This window comes from Scomber scombrus, chromosome 19 (genome assembly GCF_963691925.1).
Source record: "Scomber scombrus chromosome 19, fScoSco1.1, whole genome shotgun sequence".
Taxonomy (NCBI): Eukaryota; Metazoa; Chordata; class Actinopteri; order Scombriformes; family Scombridae; genus Scomber; species Scomber scombrus.
In genome coordinates, this window is record NC_084988.1 from 20,057,579 (window position 1) to 20,073,678 (window position 16,100).

Genomic DNA, 16,100 nt, shown 5'->3' on the forward strand with positions numbered 1-16,100 from the left:
TTGAGATTACTTTAAATAACAATCGTAAACAATCATGTAAGGAATCATATTTTAAAATGCTGCTAGGCAGTGACCTAGTTATGTAATACTACTTAAATTATGCCCTTTTAAGTTACTGGATTTTCTCACATTTTTAAATTATTACATATATGCAAAAATTACAGTTTCTCTCTTTGTATTCATTTTAAATGAAGACTCATGGGGATGAGCCTCTCATATTTAGACATGGACTTACATTCTCTAGTGTCAAGTCATTGATATTTGTAGATATTGCTTGGAGCCAGTCTGTGCTTTCTGCTGCAGTGCAAAATTGAAGAATATTGGTGCTGGCTCCATCCAAGGCAAAGACTTCAAAACAGTTGGACCTGGAGGAACATAGAGGTCAAAATTAGACAGAAGTGCTCAAGAAGATTTGAAAGCATATCACACAAAGCGAAGCTGGAGCAGCTCCTTACTTCTGCTTGTCAAGTTACTTAAGACTAGAACCAACAAGGACTCCCTGTATACCTAAAACCGCCAACGGGTAAAATTTACCCGTGCAGCTGGCTACCGTATTTCTATTACTAAATGTACTAAAATGTACCATTCAAAGGCATTGTTTTCACAAAGTGTACAGTCAAAAAATGAGTTTGTTTAATCATCAACTGCGATTTGGTTTTCGTATGGTTCCCGTGTATCACTTTGCATGACCATCAGTACTGTTGGGCCTGGACTTTACTGTGGGGATGTGGGGCCTTAAGGCCATAGTTAACCAATTAGGGATGTAATCTCCCAGTCGACTAGTCGATTTATTGGTCGATACGTTCTGGCTCGACCAAAATTCTGATTGGTCGATTTTTTGCTGTGTTAATTTCATCAGGTGGAAAGCACTAATTGCTAATGGGGATGTTTTCAGAGCACCCCTGTTTCACAGGTAACAGTCTGTCTTCAGAACACCCCCCTTGTTTTCACTTTTTTTGGATTAGCCCAACCCACTGGAGACAGATTGAATAAAGTACTAGAAGGCCTTGGCCTGGTGGTTTGCTGAATATTTACTTAATTGCGTTCTTGCGTCTAATTTACAGTCAGTCCTCCTCTACCATGTCAAAGACATCGGCAGTGTGGCAGCATTTTACAAAAATAGATAACGGACGCACGCAAATGAGACGTATTCTCCCGGAATCTGGAGTGAATGACCAAGAGCGCGCACCAAAGAGTGACAGCGCACGCGCGTGTGTGTTTGTGTGACTATAAATGCAGCGTGTGTGAGAGCAAAGCGTCCTTATAACTCTGTGTTGCCGCTTATTACACTGACCGCACCCCCCGCCCCCGGACAGACACCTAGTGTAACCCCCCCCCCTCGGAATGGATCTCCCTGAAATGACTTTCTGCAGGTTGGGATGTTTGAACATGGCATATCACCTAAAAACGGTAAGCTAACTTGTCTGCTTTATGTTGCCCCATCTGTTTTAAGTAGGCTATATGAACATATCAGAATTGGCATATTTCAATGTTTTAGTTCCTCAACAATTCTTGTGCTGATATCACTAGTTGACATAGTACTATTTTCGGAAATCATAGGCTATGATATTGCACAGGTGCACGTGATGCAATGCTGTCAGAGCCGACAGACTTGAGTGTGTCATTTCAGTGCAAAATAATTAGGTCAAAAACAATTTAATATACTGCAAATAGCCTACTAGGTTTTTTTCATTTAGGCAGACAAGGCTACCAAGTACTGCGCAGCTAATTAATCTAAGGTAGAGTCAGGCTGAACTCAAATTCCCAGAATTCTCTTCCCTGATTGGCTGTGAGGCACCTGACGTCACTTCCAGCCGCTGATGTCACCCGAGCCGTTAAAACTCAGTTGTGCACAGTAAACAATGTCGTTCATCGTTCATTCCGCTGGATAGACGTTCGTCCCTCCGCTAAGCGGGAGACTGAAAGAAAGTACGAACACGTGTTGACCCTTCCCCCACCTCCGGAGCATCTCTACCTCGCTGGACGAGAGGAGATTTCAGCTGTTTGACGGAAAGGTAACAGTAAAAGGATCCTGAAACACTGTTAGCTTTCGACTAGCACTGTATGATTGCTTGTTGAAGAAAACGCTGGATTAATCCCTGTTTTTGAAACCGTGGATGATTCATTCCCACGAAGAGCCCGTGGATGTTTCATTCCAACGAAGAGCCCGTGGATGTTTCATTCCCACGAAGAGCCCGTGGATATTTCATTACCACGAAGAGCCCGTGGATGTTTCAGTCCCACGAAGAGCCTTAGGATGTTTCATTCCCACGAAGAGCCCGTGGATATTTCATTCCCACGAAAAGCCGGTGGATGTTTCATTCACACGAGATTGTTGATTCTTCCGCCCAGAGAGAACCAAAATCAACGCTGTTAGCCCGACGGACCGACACACGCTAGCGGACCTTGAAAACCCACTCGCCTTCGGACAGTAAGAGGTTGTCGTCTGGGCGACAGTTATTAGTGTGTGTATAATACTAGTTTAGTATTATTTTGTATTGCTGCTTAAGCTTGTGTTTTGTCTCCCTGAGTCTTTGTTTACTAGGGGTGTCACGATCTCGATTGTAAATCGAGTATCGATTGAAATAACCTCACGATCTCGACCTTCGAAATCAACGGAGGAATCAAGGATGTAGCCACGCCCCCAATGTCACGTCCTGCAGGCGAGTCAAGAGGGGAAAAAAACACACGTTTTGAAATCATAGACTGTATATAAAATGGACGTAACATCCGTGACGTCACCCATTGGTTTGTGGACTGCTGCTTGGAAGCGAATAGTTTCGGATCTGGGCAGTGCCATCTTGAAAATTTCCGGTGCATGCCGGGTAAAAAAACAACATGGATTCTACTTATATGGGCATCAGGAGGAGCAAGAGGCGCCCTCCTAAACCTGTGAACCAATCAACCTGTCAATCACGACGTAGCCACGCCCTTATGCAGACCTTGTTTTATCGTCAAATATAAAATCAGGGAGGCCAAAATTTCACAAATGAACATCATACTGCATTGAAGAAGGCTTTAAACTAGCGATTGAGACCATAAACACATTTTGAAAAGGTTTACTGAGGTTATAAATCAAGTGAGAGGTTGGTGAATTCTCCATTGACTTGTATAGAGACGGAAATCTTTTGACACCAAAACGGTCGCCCCCTGGTGGCCTTTTGATAGAATTCAGTTTTAAGTTACTTCCGCGTTGGCATCATTTCAGAGGACCGGAACTCCCCGCCTGGTTGAAATGTGGCCAGTCAACATTATGTCCTCTAACCTGAACCTGCAGCCGGTAAATTAAAGCCATGGCAACCGCTGATAGAGGAGACACATCAACCAAACTCAAACTGGTTGTCGGTCCGGTGGGGTGTGTGATTGGTCTAATAAGCAGCAACACAGAGCTATAAGGACGCTTTGCTCTCACATGCGCTGCACTGATAGTCACACAAACACACGTGCGCGCGCTGACACTCTCTAGTGCGCGCTCTTGCTCGCTCGCTGCAGATTCCGGGAGATATGTATAATTTGCGGACGTCAGGGAGCCGCTATCGATATGCAGGACACTCTGGGAGAGTTGGGATGTCTGCACTAAAGCAATAATTAGCGCTATGGGGGTATTTGTAGCACCAGAGATGCTAATGTTAGGATACAGCTAGGACTCGAATCGAATCGTGACCTTAAAATTGAAATAAAATCGAATTAAGGATTTGGAGAATCGTGACACCCCTATTGTGTACATATTCACATCCCACACCACTCAGGTGTTGGTGAGGCAACATATAATAAAAGCTAAGCTACATCCTAGCCTCATTCATTCGCCACGTGTTTTGCTTCTGAGCGGGTGTGTTTTGGAGCTTTGACCACGAGTGGGTGCCCTTGCGCCATTTTGCCCAGCGGAAACGGTCCCCCGTATCTGCATCCTGTTCTTGTGTGACGAGACGTGAGTCCGTCACCTTGAACCCCCCACGCTCCTGAACACCCCACTCACACACACACGCCCCCCTCCTCTCCCTGTGCCCACACGCACATAGACACACATTTAATTAATCACATAATGAGATAACCCATGTTAATTTAAATAACTAAAGTAACCTAAATACTTAAAATGGACAATAACAAGCCATAATAATAACAATAAACAACCACCGCACTCAGGGGTGATTTAATGACAAAGCGCACAATTTCACCTAATCAATTATTAAATTAGGCATTTCAACAGTGTGTGAATAAGAGAAAATCACAAAGAAATTTGAGATAACCATAAAGGTTTTTTTTCATTTATAACATCATAACACAAATGTAGATTTATCTTTTGTTTCCATTCATAAAAAACAGAGTAAGGCAACGGGTTAAATTGCCTAAAAACAAAAATCACTTCCTTGGCAAGACAAAAATTAATTAATAATCAATTATGTAAAAATGTGTATAACACATAGTGAACGTTCATGAGTAGGCTAAATCATCTTCATTTGAACATATCTGATCATACGTGTGCCTCAAACACTCAGACATTCAGAAGCTTGACTGTACATTTTCCACAGACAGCTTTCCTACACTTCAGGCACTTGGCAAAAACTTTTTTTTTTGGCAGGTTATTCTCCTCTGCTCTTTTTTTATAATTTAATTATGACTTGACGTAGTTGTCAGATCACACACGAATTGTGTTGCCCAGCAACTAAGAATGTTTCAGCTTGAAGCACACAAAAGTACATGCTTTTTATATAGGGGTACATTTTACAGGTATAATGCCCATGTTTTTAATCTGGATTAATGTTCACTATTTATGCTACAAACAAGTCGAACACTGATAATCGTATTAAAACATAGTAATGTACAGTTGAAAAAGAGATTGTAGTAGTAAGATGGTAAGCCTTGTATTACACATGGAAGAGCTTCTTTCATAATCTTGATGGGTTACTGACACATAATTATAAATGAATACCTTTGCAACACATGGTCTTTCATGAGTCCTGACATGAATTAAGCTTTTTTTTCTTTTCTTTACAGTTTAGAGTTATTGTGTACTTGGCATCATGTTGAGGTTAAGTGCACTACTTTACTGGCGCAATTACATTTCTCAACTGATGGGATGTTGATGAGGTCATCTGAGAAAGATCACACTCATCTGTAAAATTTGATACTTTTTGACTTAATTTCAGTGCATTTGCATGCTGCTGAGACATTTAGCCTCACCGACAGTTGTCAAAAAGAAGCACTAAACAAGGATGAGCTTTCATGTAGCGCCTAACTGGAGAATCGGCAACATTAAGAGAAAAGTTTCAAGGGCTGGGAGAAATTTTAAACAAGAGGTAGTGCACATGAGAAACGGGGAGATGTTGAGGTACTGTACGTGAGGTGAAGTCTAATAGACACAGGGAAACAATAGAAAGCATCTAAGACAGCTTCGAAACCAAACTGTTCTCCCTCACTCACACAAGCACCAGTTCCTCAAGGTTAGATGTTACAAAGTCAGCATTCCTAACAAATCCTCTGGTGAACATGACTTCCTACTGTATCTGCAATAGGCTTGTTAAAATCTTATGTTCCGCTGCCTGTGTACTGACCCGGTGGCTCTCTAGGGGTGATTTCAGTTGACTTAAATGTTGTTTTTCTGATTTAACAAGAATCAAATTCTTTCTGCATCGGTGTGTGTCTGACAAAAATTAACTTTCTGCTGTGATTTGTACAACTGTAAAGCATCTGTAATGGATGTTGAGTTTTTTTTTTAACATTTTGTCTTGCAAAGTAGAATATCTGTAATATGCACAACTCTCAGTTACTGCTGCATGCAGAGATAAAGTGAGCAGCTGATGAAATGACGTTCGACACTACAGAATCTGCAGTGCATCATTTAGAACCCTTTCAGTTAATGCAAAACCTTTGAGACCATGCAGTAATGGGGGAAATGCAAGCAAGTGCAATGAATGAAGAGCTCCAAACGCAGAGATGAATCAAAGGAACGGGCAGCTGGCGGATCAATGTCATGAAAACACAACCCCAGTCAGAGGGAGCTGCTAAAGCCCTTCCACCTTCAGTGAACAGGACAGAAATCCTCACTGAGAGATAGGATCTAGGGAGAGTGTGTTTCTTTCATACATCTGCACCGTTCCCAACGGCCCAAATTATTGTGCCTTGCCCGCTGACTAGGCAGTAATAAATCCACTGAGACAGAGCAGAGACATATTACCCAATCAACATGCAGGATGATACATGAAGAAAATATGAGGCAAAGTGTTTTTTAGAGGAATCCAGCTGTTAGTTTTAGTGTGAATGGCAACAAGAGAGAAAATGTGCCATGTCTAATGATTAGTGAGGCGGGGAAAAAGGCAAGCTTTGGGGCTTTCGTTTTCAGCATAATTAATGCGAGAAACGTGTTTGCTTTTGGTTTCCTACCAGGAAATGCACGCTGTAGATGAAAGTTTAACTCTGAACCGACGACACTGATCAAACCAATAGTACAAGGCTGAAATAGAAGCGTAGAAGTAGATCATGGTAGTGTAATATCATATTTTTTTAATAAAGTAATTTGTATATAACTGATGGCTAATACTGTATGCAAATTTCTGAACAGTTTTAAATTAAACAACAGCCAGTGACACAGCATGTTAGGCAAAGCTCTTCCAAGTTTTCATTCCTTTTAAATGTATCCGTTTTGACAGCTTTAACAAAAGGCTAAGAATACCTCACTGTCAGGCCGAGGAGCTGGTTTAACACCTTGCAAAGAAAGGAAACAACGTCTGCTCTCTGCTTCTTCACTGTCAGCTATACATATGGCCTTATTTCAGCCGACTTTTTTTCTTTTCTTCTTTTAACCATGAATACAAGAACAATTCCCCAATTCCCCACCAGAAGAGGGTTTAAATTGGGTAATCGGAAGAAAAACTTTGAAGAAAAACTGTTTGTCATCCCAATTAGGAGCACATGTTTCAGCAAAAATCACAGGAACATTGGATAACCTTTCACACACAACAAAAACAACACGGTCCACCTCAGTCCACCTCACTATTAGAGTCAACAACAGCTTCTGATCAACACTGATGGCAGCTCCTTAGGCTTTACCCTGCAACTGAAAGTGATAATGATAAACTCCAAAACTATTCAGCGTGGAATAATTTCTCAGTGTAGAGGTGGCTTAGTGACACAAAGTCTACCATGTTTTGTTGGATAATTAAAGTCTGGTACGACCCAGCTGGTAAATGTGCCAGGGTAACTCTCTGGCTTTATTGACCAAGGATAAAAAAAAGCTTTGCAGAAATCATACTGTCTGACAGTAACATTGTGGCATGTACAAAGGCAGAAAGAAATGCCAGACACAAACCTGCTCTGGCCTGACCTAATCCAGGCCCCATGTAAGCTAATACAGCATTACTTGCTTGTTTCAACGGTTCAGATTTTGTTTAAACTGTCACGACATTTTGAAGGCAACTCTTTTCTAACACTGACTTCGGATAATGATGTGAAATTCAACCACAAGGTTAGCCTTTCTTTATATTTGTAAATGCAAATGGTTGGATCAACATATCAAATATGTATTTTATAAAATGAGCTGCAAGTAAGGGAAATGAGAAATCTGCCTTTAGTTTTTACTTTACTGTTTTCTTATGAAATAATTTAACATGAAAATAAGAAAATATAACTACAAATCTAGAACCTCAAAACTGACAAAAGGCAGTAAATACATATATGAATATATCATAAATTATACCGTTAGTTATTAATTGTGTGTTAAGTTATAATAAATAGTAACTACCATAGTTACAAGTACACTTGTTGGTTTCAAGGCTCCATATGTATTTCTGGTGTAAAACTTTTATTTCTGATGCAAATTAAAAAAAATAAATAAGGAAACTAGGTTTCATGACATTTGCATCTTTGCTGATTAAGAAACAGAATGCAAATCAGATTTGTGATTAATGGTACGAATATGCACTTGACCTCACATTTATGTCAACAATTGTATTATTTGCACGGCTGAAGAGGTTTATTTCCACACTGTTATAGTTAAGTGTTGCTTATATTTGCATCCTGATCAGAGCTCAGACAGAGGAAGCAAGAAATGTTATGGCTACTTAACAGCATTTGTAAATGTAAAATATATTAATTATATTCATTTCATTCATAATTTAATTTTAAAAGGCATGCTGCATTTATTGTAATGACCTTGTGTTCAACAAAATTAAAAAATTAAATGAATTGTCACTCAGGGTATGATGACATAACCCTGTTACAGTTTGTAGCCATGTTCTAGTTGAGTTGAGGAAGTTATTAATGTGACGTTTCTGTATTTGTTAATGAGAAAAAACAAGTTTCCTTTAGACAGAAAAATTATCATATGATCAACCTAAAGTAGCAAACACCAAGTCTGATTATGTCTTGTGGAGATAATTATATCAAGAAAAGTCTGCTGTTTACCCCTGTTAGCATCCTCATTGATTAGTTCTGTATTTGTGCATTCTGATATGTCACCAATGTTTTGTAGAGTAAACTATGATATTGACTTGCTCTCTGCCTCCAGGGATCGTTATTGGCTGAACTCTGCTATTCCTGCATTTCCTAATTAGGTTTAGTCTGACTAAGCTCAGAATACTTGTGATTTGATTTGACCACACATCTTATAGAATTTTTTTTTTGCACTGGCGTAGCTTTTTTTTCCAAAATAAAGTAAAGAGTGTCTCTACTTCTATAAAGAAACTCTCTACTGAGGTATCTGAACACTCCTCAGTCAGTGATGTAAGCTGTGCTGCAGGCAAAATGGGCTGATACTAGCCTGCTACTCTACTACTGTAACTATATGAACTTATGTTACCTCATGGATAAATATTTCACTTCAGGTGTTTTTCTTGTGATATCTGTAAGATTATTATAGATTAACACCTTTTTATTGCAATTTTACAAATTTATATGTATTTATAACATTGTAGAATTGGGCTCTTCTTCATTTGTTTTAATTGATCAGTGTTATCATGTAATTGAATAATTGGCTTAAAAGAAAGAATGAGTGTTTTTGTTAAAGAGTAGAAATGAGCACAGAAAAGTAACTACTTGTTTTAATGGTATTACTCAATATACTTATTCATCAAACTATACATGTGTTTTAAATGTACTTAAAGTTCATGAGGTCCTTAAATGACCAAAGAAATAATTTAACAATTTAATTTGTATAGTATTATGGTACTTTAAACTAAAAAAACTTTCAAAGCTACCTTCACAATGTAAATCTCTATATTGTAACTTATTTTTTCCAGCCTAAAACTGGTGATATCTGAGTTTATCATTTCCTTGTGTGCAGGAAACACATTGTGAATAGATTTGAAGGTGTCATAAGAGGTGTTCTACTATTAAATAGAACTGACCATTAGTAACTTGTAGCTTTGGTAAGCTAAATACCAATTTCAGCATTGACATGCATGACAAAATACGGATAAGTGACTTTTTAAAGATCTAATTAGACAACTTACAGGTATAAACAAGGCCACAGAGTTGCTGCACATTGCTCACCAGTTATTTTTTAACACTACACAATTATGTAACTTGGAAAACTTGGTAAAAAAAAAAGAAAGAATTAATCTAGAGACTGTCACCAAAACCGACTAAAGGACATTTAGTGGAATATTTAAACAATACAACAGGCTATAGCAACAGAAATAACCATAAAGTAGTTTCGACACCTCCTGGAAGAGTCAAAGTTGAACATATTGCAGAGTCATTGTATTCTATAGCAATATTCTGTATTGTACAGGTGCCCATTATTTGACCGCACAAGGCATTCAAATATACAGTACCAGTCAAAACACCTTCCCATTAAACTGAATAAGAAAATGTGTCCAAACTTTTGACTGGTACTATATATATTATTAAAAGTCAGTTCTTTTTATGAACTGTCATACACATACCCTTCCTGTACAAAGTTAGCACACCAGATTTTCATCTGTGATTACAATTGATGGCTTGTCTTGTTCCCAGAAAAAAAGATTAAAAAAAGAAATTATAATAAAATATCAATTATCCTGTATTTCTTTGAAACCTGTATTCGCTAAAATGATATTAACATGGAATGTTACTGTATTATCCACAGTAAAACAATTCAGCAGGCTTTAGCTGACAGACACACACACGCAAACAAACAAACAAGTTTAAGACTTTTTATTTAAGAATCTCCCCTTCTGAACACTTAACCCTCCTGTGAATAGGACATCCCCAGTGCAGTGTAGCATTATACAACTTTCCTTATCTTTGGCAGCTGCCCGGAGCTTAAAATGGGATAATACCCAAAGAGGTGTCCAATAAACAAGTTTAATAAGAATCTTTAATTAAATGTGCAGAGCAGAGCTCCAATATTTGTTTATCATTATGTACCTGTCTGCAATCCTCGAGTTGTGCAGCTAAACACACCCTAAAGAGTGCAAAGAATGATAAGGGAAACTGAATGAGGTGAATAATTTCCAATTTGAATGAAAACCAATTTAAAAAAAGATTAAATTAAATGTTTCATTAAGCTCCTTATTAGCAAGAAACAGTCATTCATAGGCTTTTAGAAAATATGTACAAGCACTTAAACTCATGGCATCAAACTTGAACTTTATTTGTAAGTTTGAAAACAAGGCTGTCACAGGAAGGTTGAGACCAGAAAAGATTACACGACTAAACTTGCTAATTATTCACAGTAAAGGTGTGAAAAATATCTTCTTGACAGACTTTGATAACAACTATTTAATAAGTGACACCCACAGCAGACGGCTGTGTGAAAATGTGTGACAAATAATGACAAAAACAATCAAAATCTAATAATGCACTTATGAGAAACATTAGATGAAAAACAGTTGGTACAGTCCAGGAAAATAAAGGAAATTGTATGATTGAAGAATTGAGTGTTCATTAGCCTGAAATTTCTGTAAAATCTTTTGAGTTTATTATTTTTGCCCTACATGCTTGGAAAAGGGAAACGCTGATTGAAAAAGGCTTAAAGAAAAACAATTGTGAAACAACTGTAAACACAGAAAAATCAATATAAAAAAGGACAGGCATAATAAAAAAATGCATTTACAAGTTGGACCAGTGTTCTCAGTCACACCTTCTGAGCCACAGCCTCACAGCTGCGGTGACCTTTTAAGCCGTTTATGCCTGTGCATAGATATTGGCATTAACATCCTCCCGCCTAAATGAAAAGTGCTTGCTAAGCCAACAACTGCGCTCAGTGAACTGTGGACCTCAGAGGTGAATTATATCATGCTGGATTACCCTTACCTTAATTTATCTGTGCCAGCTTTGTATCTGGAGACTCTGGCCATCAACAAGGGCAGGCAGACGGCATCCAGCCAGCGTTTCTCATACTTTGGTTCATTAGCTGAGGGCGAAGGGGGTGATGGAGCCTGTGTGGAATACATGAACAATGCAATGAGCCACCCGCTACTTTCACCAAGTCCCTTTGATCACTGAGTTTGTGGTCTGGAAGCAACAGTTGCACCACTTGCATGCACAAAGAATTCTGTACATGGGCTGGTCAGATATGTGCAGATATGTGATTCTGGGAATTCCCACTAATAACACCAGCACCTACTGTATCACCATTAATGGCTAAATTCTAATCTGCTACTGTATACATTCACAAGCTCCTTTCTGCTCTATGCAGGCTTTTTTCTAACACAAGCTCATAGAATTCCACTGCTTCCTACTTGTAATTTTCTCTCTATTTATCAAATGTATGCATGTACTAAAGTATTTTATGTTCTTCTTCTGCACAGCGAGTTAAAGGGCGTATCTCCAATCCTTTGATCTTTGCTTTAATCCTGCTCAACAGCAGTCACTCTGGTGTTATGTAAGGATGTCGACCATGTGTTGATGGCTCAGATACAGCAGCTCCTCTTCAGTGATTTTAGTTATTTGCTTCAGAGTCACAGCTGCATGAAACTGCACAGTTTGTTGTTGTAAACATTATAATTGGTCAACTTTCCTCACCTCTTCTTTATACAGGAGGAGGCCTCAATATGGAAGCTGAAGGTTAAGCCACAGCAAAGTTGTGTAATTAGGTGGCTAGTTAAATTTGGTTATTGATAAATGTTTATCAGGCAAAACAGAAAATATATTTGCTGGATCTTGTGAACATCACATTTAAGATGCAGACATGAATTGAATATCTCTAAGGTTTGTGGGTTGTTAGTCCAACAAAAAAAGGCATTTGAAGACAAACTGTTTTGTTTTTTTTCTTGACATTGTTTCTTACACTATAATATTGATCAGAAAAATTATAGGCATATTAATTGAAAGTGAAAATAATTATCAGCTGAAGCCTGGTTTCATTTAGGCCAATCAGGCCACGGACCAAGCTAAGGCAAAAAAAAAAAGAAAGAAAAAAAAAGGCAACATTCATTATTTAGTTTGAAAGAGAAACCAAATCAATTGTTTGTTTATTTAAATGGCTCCTTATTACAGCAGCTGTCACAAAAAAAAATCTTCTCTTCCTCAGGTCTGCAGGAAAAGTAATTACTATAGTAATTTAACTGAATATAATTATAAAGAACAAAATAATATTAAATATTAATATGTATTTTGAAACGAGGTGAATAAATATACATAGAAACAGTGACATTTAGTAATACCTATTAACAATACTGACAATACACAAAAACCTTAAGCATGTGTGCCTTCGTTGCATACAGATACATTAACAAGTAGAAACTGTGTATTTCTCCACTTCATGCACATAAGTGGGTCCAGAGAAAATGTACTAGGAGTGGAAAAAAACAGCAACACAAAATGCCTCTTGACTTTCATTAATGATAGAGTGAATCTGGTTCTGATATGATCTCAGCAGTGAGTGTTGTGGTGTTAAGAAGTCATTGATGGATGACATTCATCGCTGCAGCCGTTTGTTTCTGTAAGCTCCTTTTGATACATTTTTGAACACTGTGAGCCTGCAGTATGAGCTGCTGACTGTGGAAGAAGCACACAGGTGCATTTTGACTTTTCATGGGTGGTTATGAGCATTAGAGAAATCTAAAATAACAGCTTAAAAATGCCTGGCTTATAGCAATAATTAAGATGTTAATGTGATGTGGAATATTCTTTTGTTTGTGATAGCTGTGCGCTGGTTTATGAGTACTTTCTGATGATAGCAATACTCAAGGTTTTCACTTCACAGCCATTCACTAATACTGTAATAGCCCCCATTTCTTTTCGCCATATTAGCAGTCTACAGCTCAGAGTATAATGGGTGGATAAAGAGTCCAATAGTTAGGTGTCTCTATATGCTTGTAAAAGCTGTCTCACATTCAAACTCCTTTGTGATAAAGGTTTTTGTGGACAGTGGCTTGACGGTTTTTGTATAACTGGAACAGAATGAAGTTGTTACAGTGAAGACATGCTTTACAAAAGGAAAATGTAATGTCACGATCACTAAAATGTCAATACTGCTTTAATATCGTTGCAAAATAAAATTGAATTCTCTCTCATAGAAGTTTCATTTCTTCACCAAATGTTTTCTGCAAACTGAAATTCTATTACAGAGTGTCCTCCAGAGAGTTGGAAGGAATAACTAGAACAGCCTGCAGCCAGGATCTGGACAGTAGACTGCAGCAAACTGCTGGAAACGCTGCATCATCTAATCACCTGTCATGTGCAGTTACCTAAACTGGTCAACTAAACTCAGTGGTGTAATTCGCACTGGAGATGGGAGGAAATACCAACTCCAGGCTGAAAAAAAAAGAAGTTTTTTTAGTTAATCTGTTTTTCTACTTTATATAATACAGTTAACATTCAAATACACGTTTAATTTGGTTTAGTGCATTAATTCTTCCTTAATTATTAATTGGTTAATAATACAGGGGTTTACATCAGATTTATTTTTTTCCTGTTTTGTTGATATATAACAAAGTTTACACACACCGTCCCATACACTTGAATGAGAAAGTGTGTCTAGGTGTTTGGGAACCTGTTGACAAATAACATAATTTAGTGATGTTTTAATTAAAAAAGTGAAAACACAGCCTCTCTTGGATATGGAAAATCACACTATCAGCAAACAATGTATAGATACTTTTAATGTCATAAATTAAAGAAAGAAACAATAACATTTTGGCATGTGCAAAACTTTGGGCACCTTACACGTCAGTACTAAGTAACACCTCCTCTGGCAGATATCAGCTTGCAAATGCTTTTTGTAGCTAGAAGGCTTTCTGTTCTTCTATTCTTGATTTTCTCCCATTTTTCCTTTCATAAGGCTTCTAGTTCTGCAATATTCCTAGGGTGTATTGCATGCACATCTACCTGCAGATGTTCAATTATGTTTAAGACAGTGAGGTCTGTGAGGATTAAGACTGTGAGGGCCAATCCAAAATCTTCAGCTTGCGTCTCTTGAGGTAGTCCATGGTGGATTTCAAACTGTATTCAGGATCATTATCATGTTGTAGAAGCCATCCTCTTTTCAGCTTTTTTACAGACGCTTGCTTTCAGAGTGGAATCCATTCTTTTATCCACAAGTGCAATGTTTCCTGCACAACTGGCTGCAACACAACCTCAAAGCAATAATGGATACACCCCCATGCTTAACAGTTGTCAAGGTGTTCTTTTCATGAAATGCTGCTCTTTTTTTTCTCCAACATACTTCTGCTGATTGTGACCAAGGAATTCTGTTTTACCTTCATCAGTCCACAGCACTGTTTCCAAAACACATCAGGATTCTGTAGATGTTGCATTGCATTCTTCTGATGTTGAATTTTATGATGAGAAGGATGCAGGTAAGGTTTTCTTCTACTGACCATAAAGGTCTTGTCTGTGTAAGCAGTGCTGCATAGTTAATCACCATCACTCTTGATTCTGCTAAATCTTCCTGCATCTTCCTTTCCCAAGGTCCTGCTCAACACCCATACCTACTGCTATTATCATTATTATTGTTATAAATTATACTTCTATTATCATCGTCACTGTTATTATATTCTTCGCTGTCTCCCTCTCTTTTCTCTCTCCTGCTAGTCTCTCCTTCCCTCTTTCTATCGCAACATAGCCGGTCAAGGCAGATAACAATGCCAGAGCCCGGTTCTGCTTGAGGTTTCTTCGTGTTAAAGGGGAGTTTTTCCTTTATGCTGTAGCCAAGTGCTTGTTCACGTGGGAATGTTGGCTCTCTTTAAATTAAAGAGCACGGTCTACACCTGTTCTATGTGAAAAGTGCCTTAAGATACCTTCTGTTGGGATTTGACGCTATACATATGAAAGTGAAATTATACGTTTTTTGCAGTCAAATGTGGGTTTTAGTTTGCTTTTCTGACCAGCATATGAGCAGTTCTCTCCAGGAGTTCTCTTGATCTTCCAGATCTCATCGTGACCTCTACAGTTCCCTTCAACTGCCATCTCTTAATTACATTTCACACTGTGGAAACTGTAAGCTGACAACGCTTCGCTATCTTCTTGTAGCTTTCCCCTGCATTGTGGGCATCAATAACTTTCATTTTCAGAGTCTTACGCAGCTGCTTAGAGGAACCCATGGTTGCGGAGTGTTTGCACAAGGTTTGAAGACTCAGAGGATTTGTAAAGCTTTGAAACTGGCACCAGCTGACATTTCCTAATGACAACTGTTGACGTGCCTCAGGCCTAACAAGCTGATTAAGGTCTGAGACCTTGTGAAAAAGAATCTGAGCCTTCAGAACTCTTAGGGTGCCCAAAGTTTTGCACAAGGCACAATGATGTTTAATGTTTGCAGAAACTATTGTGTTCTTCCAATTCTACAGAGGCTGTATTTATATATTTTTAATGAAAAATCACCAAAATATGCTGTTTGTCAAGGGGTGCCATGTACACACACACACACGCCAGGTACCAAATAAATAACTAGAATAAAAAACTCACTGGGAGAATGAATCAGTATTTTTCATATTATTATTGATAAAGTCAAAATTGTGATTGCGGCATGAGAGCATAAAACTCAATTCCCCCCCCCCCCCCCCAAATGCATCTCAAAGGTTTTAAATTTAAAGATTTAATGAAACCCCCCAAGGAGATTGATGGCAGTACATCAGGAAGATTCATTCTAAAGGTCTTGAAGCAAAATATATGACAAAAGCATTGATAGCTGGAAGAGCACCACATTTAAATGCAAATCACACTACACTTAATGAAGAACA

The 16,100-nt window shown here is 38.3% G+C and overlaps 1 protein-coding gene across 1 annotated transcript in view; it reads right to left on the bottom strand.

Annotated features, from left to right (window-relative positions):
• Nucleotides 1-16,100, bottom strand: part of sntg2 (syntrophin, gamma 2) — an 81,313-nt gene that overhangs the window by 30,873 nt on the left and 34,340 nt on the right. Inside the window, exons 9-10 of the mRNA XM_062440682.1 lie at nt 11,233-11,357; nt 236-365 (exon numbers count right to left, since the gene is read on the bottom strand). Of these exons, the coding sequence (XP_062296666.1) occupies nt 236-365; nt 11,233-11,357 (255 nt within the window). The remainder of the gene's footprint in view (nt 1-235; nt 366-11,232; nt 11,358-16,100) is intronic.